General features: G+C 35.7%; 1 protein-coding gene across 1 annotated transcript in view; it reads left to right on the forward strand.

Moving 5' to 3' along the window:
* Positions 1-664, forward strand: part of Dsg2 (desmoglein 2) — a gene marked incomplete at its 5' end in the record, with an annotated part of 48225 nt that overhangs the window by 33402 nt on the left and 14159 nt on the right. Inside the window, one exon of the mRNA XM_023713385.1 lies at positions 365-507. Coding sequence (XP_023569153.1) covers positions 365-507 — 143 coding nt within the window. The remainder of the gene's footprint in view (positions 1-364; positions 508-664) is intronic.

Below are 664 nucleotides of genomic sequence, written 5' to 3' on the forward strand. Positions count from 1 at the left end.
AAAGAAAGAAATACTTCTCTCCCTGTCTTGTTATATAAGTTATTCTCCAAAGCTATACCCCAGATTTAATGGCCACCACATCAAAAGCTACAGGACCGAGCACAGAGCATTTACGAATTTCCTGAGTTGGTGGCTGAAGGGCGACCACCCTTGGCTTTGTGCCTGGGGTGCTTTACAGCAAGGATGTTTCCAAGGTGGTGTGACACACGTTCAGCGAGAGGAGTTTTGGCATAGTTCAAGGAATTAAAAACATTCCAAACAAATATCTATAAATTCCAACATTTATGATGAGACAAAAATTATGTTTGAGAGATTCTGCATTTATCCAGAATGAAAACCTGACTTAATGTTTGTTTTATAACAGATATGTAAAGTTGGAAGATAGAGACAGTTGGGTCTCTGTGGATTCAGTCACGTCAGAAATTAAACTTGTGAAAGTTCCTGATTTTGAATCGAGATATGTCCAAAATGGTACATACACTGTAAAAGTTTTGGCTATATCACAAGGTAAGCTATTGATATATATTTTTATTCATTACATGTATTTAGATTTTATCTTCTAGCATCAGAAACTTTTGTTCTGAGAGTAGTCAAATCTCTGCAGTGGACTACTTCCTTTTTGTTTTTTTTAGAACAATAAACACCTTTATTACATGAGTAGTTA

This window comes from Octodon degus, unplaced genomic scaffold, assembly GCF_000260255.1.
Source record: "Octodon degus isolate 3935 unplaced genomic scaffold, OctDeg1.0 scaffold00003, whole genome shotgun sequence".
In the NCBI taxonomy this organism is placed as follows: domain Eukaryota; kingdom Metazoa; phylum Chordata; class Mammalia; order Rodentia; family Octodontidae; genus Octodon; species Octodon degus.